General features: G+C 45.1%; 1 protein-coding gene across 1 annotated transcript in view; it reads right to left on the bottom strand.

The window, feature by feature from the left end:
* LOC311329188 (protein FAM83F-like) overlaps positions 1–2,493 on the bottom strand; it is a gene marked incomplete at both ends in the record, with an annotated part of 8,986 nt that extends 6,493 nt beyond the window's left edge. The window contains one exon of the mRNA XM_084463064.1: positions 2,008–2,493. Within this exon, the coding sequence (XP_084319190.1) occupies positions 2,008–2,493 (486 nt within the window). The remainder of the gene's footprint in view (positions 1–2,007) is intronic.

Raw genomic sequence — 2,493 nt, forward strand, 5'->3', positions numbered from 1 at the left:
GACTATAATAGACTATAATAGACTAGGTCAACACCACGGTTCACTGACTATAATAGACTAGGTCTACACCACGGTTCACTGACTATAATAGACTAGGTCTACACCACAGTGACTATAATAGACTAGGTCTACACCACGGTGACTATAATAGACTAGGTCTACACCACGGTTCACTGACTATAATAGACTAGGTTCACTGACTATAATAGACTAGGTTCACTGACTATAATAGACTAGGTTCACTGACTATAATAGACTATAATAGACTAGGTTCACTGACTATAATAGACTAGGTCTACACCACGGTTCACTGACTATAATAGACTAGGTTCACTGACTATAATAGACTAGGTTCACTGACTATAATAGACTAGGTTCACTGACTATAATAGACTAGGTTCACTGACTATAATAGACTATAATAGACTAGGTTCACTGACTATAATAGACTAGGTCAACACCACGGTTCACTGACTATAATAGACTAGGTCTACACCACGGTTCACTGACTATAATAGACTAGGTCAACACCACGGTTCACTGACTATAATAGACTAGGTCTACACCACGGTTCACTGACTATAATAGACTAGGTTCACTGACTATAATAGACTAGGTCTACACCGCGGTTCTATAATAGACTAGGTCTACACCGCGGTTCTATAATAGACTAGGTCTACACCACGGTTCACTGACTATAATAGACTAGGTCTACACCACGGTGACTATAATAGACTAGGTCTACACCACGGTTCACTGACTATAATAGACTAGGTCTACACCACGGTGACTATAATAGACTAGGTCTACACCACGGTTCACTGACTATAATAGACTAGGTCTACACCACGGTTCACTGACTATAATAGACTAGGTTCACTGACTATAATAGACTATAATAGACTAGGTCAACACCACGGTTCACTGACTATAATAGACTAGATCTACACCACGGTTCACTGACTATAATAGACTAGGTTCACTGACTATAATAGACTATAATAGACTAGGTCAACACCACGGTTCACTGACTATAATAGACTAGGTCTACACCACGGTTCACTGACTATAATAGACTAGGTTCACTGACTATAATAGACTATAATAGACTAGGTCAACACCACGGTTCACTGACTATAATAGACTAGGTTCACTGACTATAATAGACTAGGTCTACACCGCGGTTCTATAATAGACTAGGTCTACACCACGGTTCACTGACTATAATAGACTAGGTCTACACCGCGGTTCTATAATAGACTAGGTCTACACCACGGTTCACTGACTATAATAGACTAGGTCTACACCACGGTTCACTGACTATAATAGATTAGGTCTACACCACGGTTCACTGACTATAATAGACTAGGTCTACACCACGGTTCACTGACTATAATAGACTAGGTCTACACCACGGTGACTATAATAGACTAGGTCTACACCACGGTTCACTGACTATAATAGACTAGGTCACTGACTATAATAGACTAGGTCTACACCACGGTTCACTGACTATAATAGAATAGGTCTACACCACGGTTCACTGACTATAATAGACTAGGTTCACTGACTATAATAGACTAGGTTCACTGACTATAATAGACTAGGCTACACCACGGTGACTATAATAGACTAGGTCTACACCACGGTTCACTGACTATAATAGATTAGGTCTACACCACGGTTCACTGACTATAATAGACTAGGTCTACACCGCGGTTCACTGACTATAATAGACTAGGTTCACTGACTATAATAGACTAGGCTACACCACGGTTCACTGACTATAATAGACTAGGTTCACTGACTATAATAGACTAGGCTACACCACGGTTCACTGACTATAATAGACTAGGTTCACTGACTATAATAGACTAGGTCTACACCGCGGTTCACTGACTATAATAGACTATAATAGACTAGGTCTACACCACGGTTCACTGACTAGCACATCAGAATGTTTGAGTTGATAGACCTCCGGACCCAACTATATTGACCCGGTCTCACCTTACTGGCCTCCTGGATCAGCCGGCGCACCACCTCTTTCACATGAGGTCCGTTGTCTTTCGGTGGGTGCGTGTGAACGGCTACTCGCGTGACCCCTCTGAAGAACCCCCCGCTGGGCCAACCGAGGTCTAACAGCGGCACCGCGGTGTCCGAGAGCTGCGGCCAGTACGTGGACTGGACCCCCGAGTCCGCGCTGGCTTCCTCCGTCTGCGACCGCTCGGTGGCTCCTTGCCTCTTCTCCTCGTCCGTGTCCGTCTTGTACGCTCTGAACGTGTCTCTTACCGTTTTGATCTCACGGGCCGAGAGGAAGTCTTTGGCTTGATCCTCCTTCAGTCGCGTTTTAAACGCGCCGTCTCCGCCGCCGTCCCGGAGCAGCTCCTCCGCCGCGGCGCGCTGCTCCTCGCTGTAGAAGAACTCCGGGTCTGACTCCGGGACCTGGTCCGGGATGCGGCCGTCCTCCATGCATGTGAGCTGGGACTCGGCCAT

This window comes from Borostomias antarcticus (assembly GCF_949987555.1).
Source record: "Borostomias antarcticus genome assembly, contig: scaffold_312, whole genome shotgun sequence".
Lineage (NCBI taxonomy): Eukaryota > Metazoa > Chordata > Actinopteri > Stomiiformes > Stomiidae > Borostomias > Borostomias antarcticus.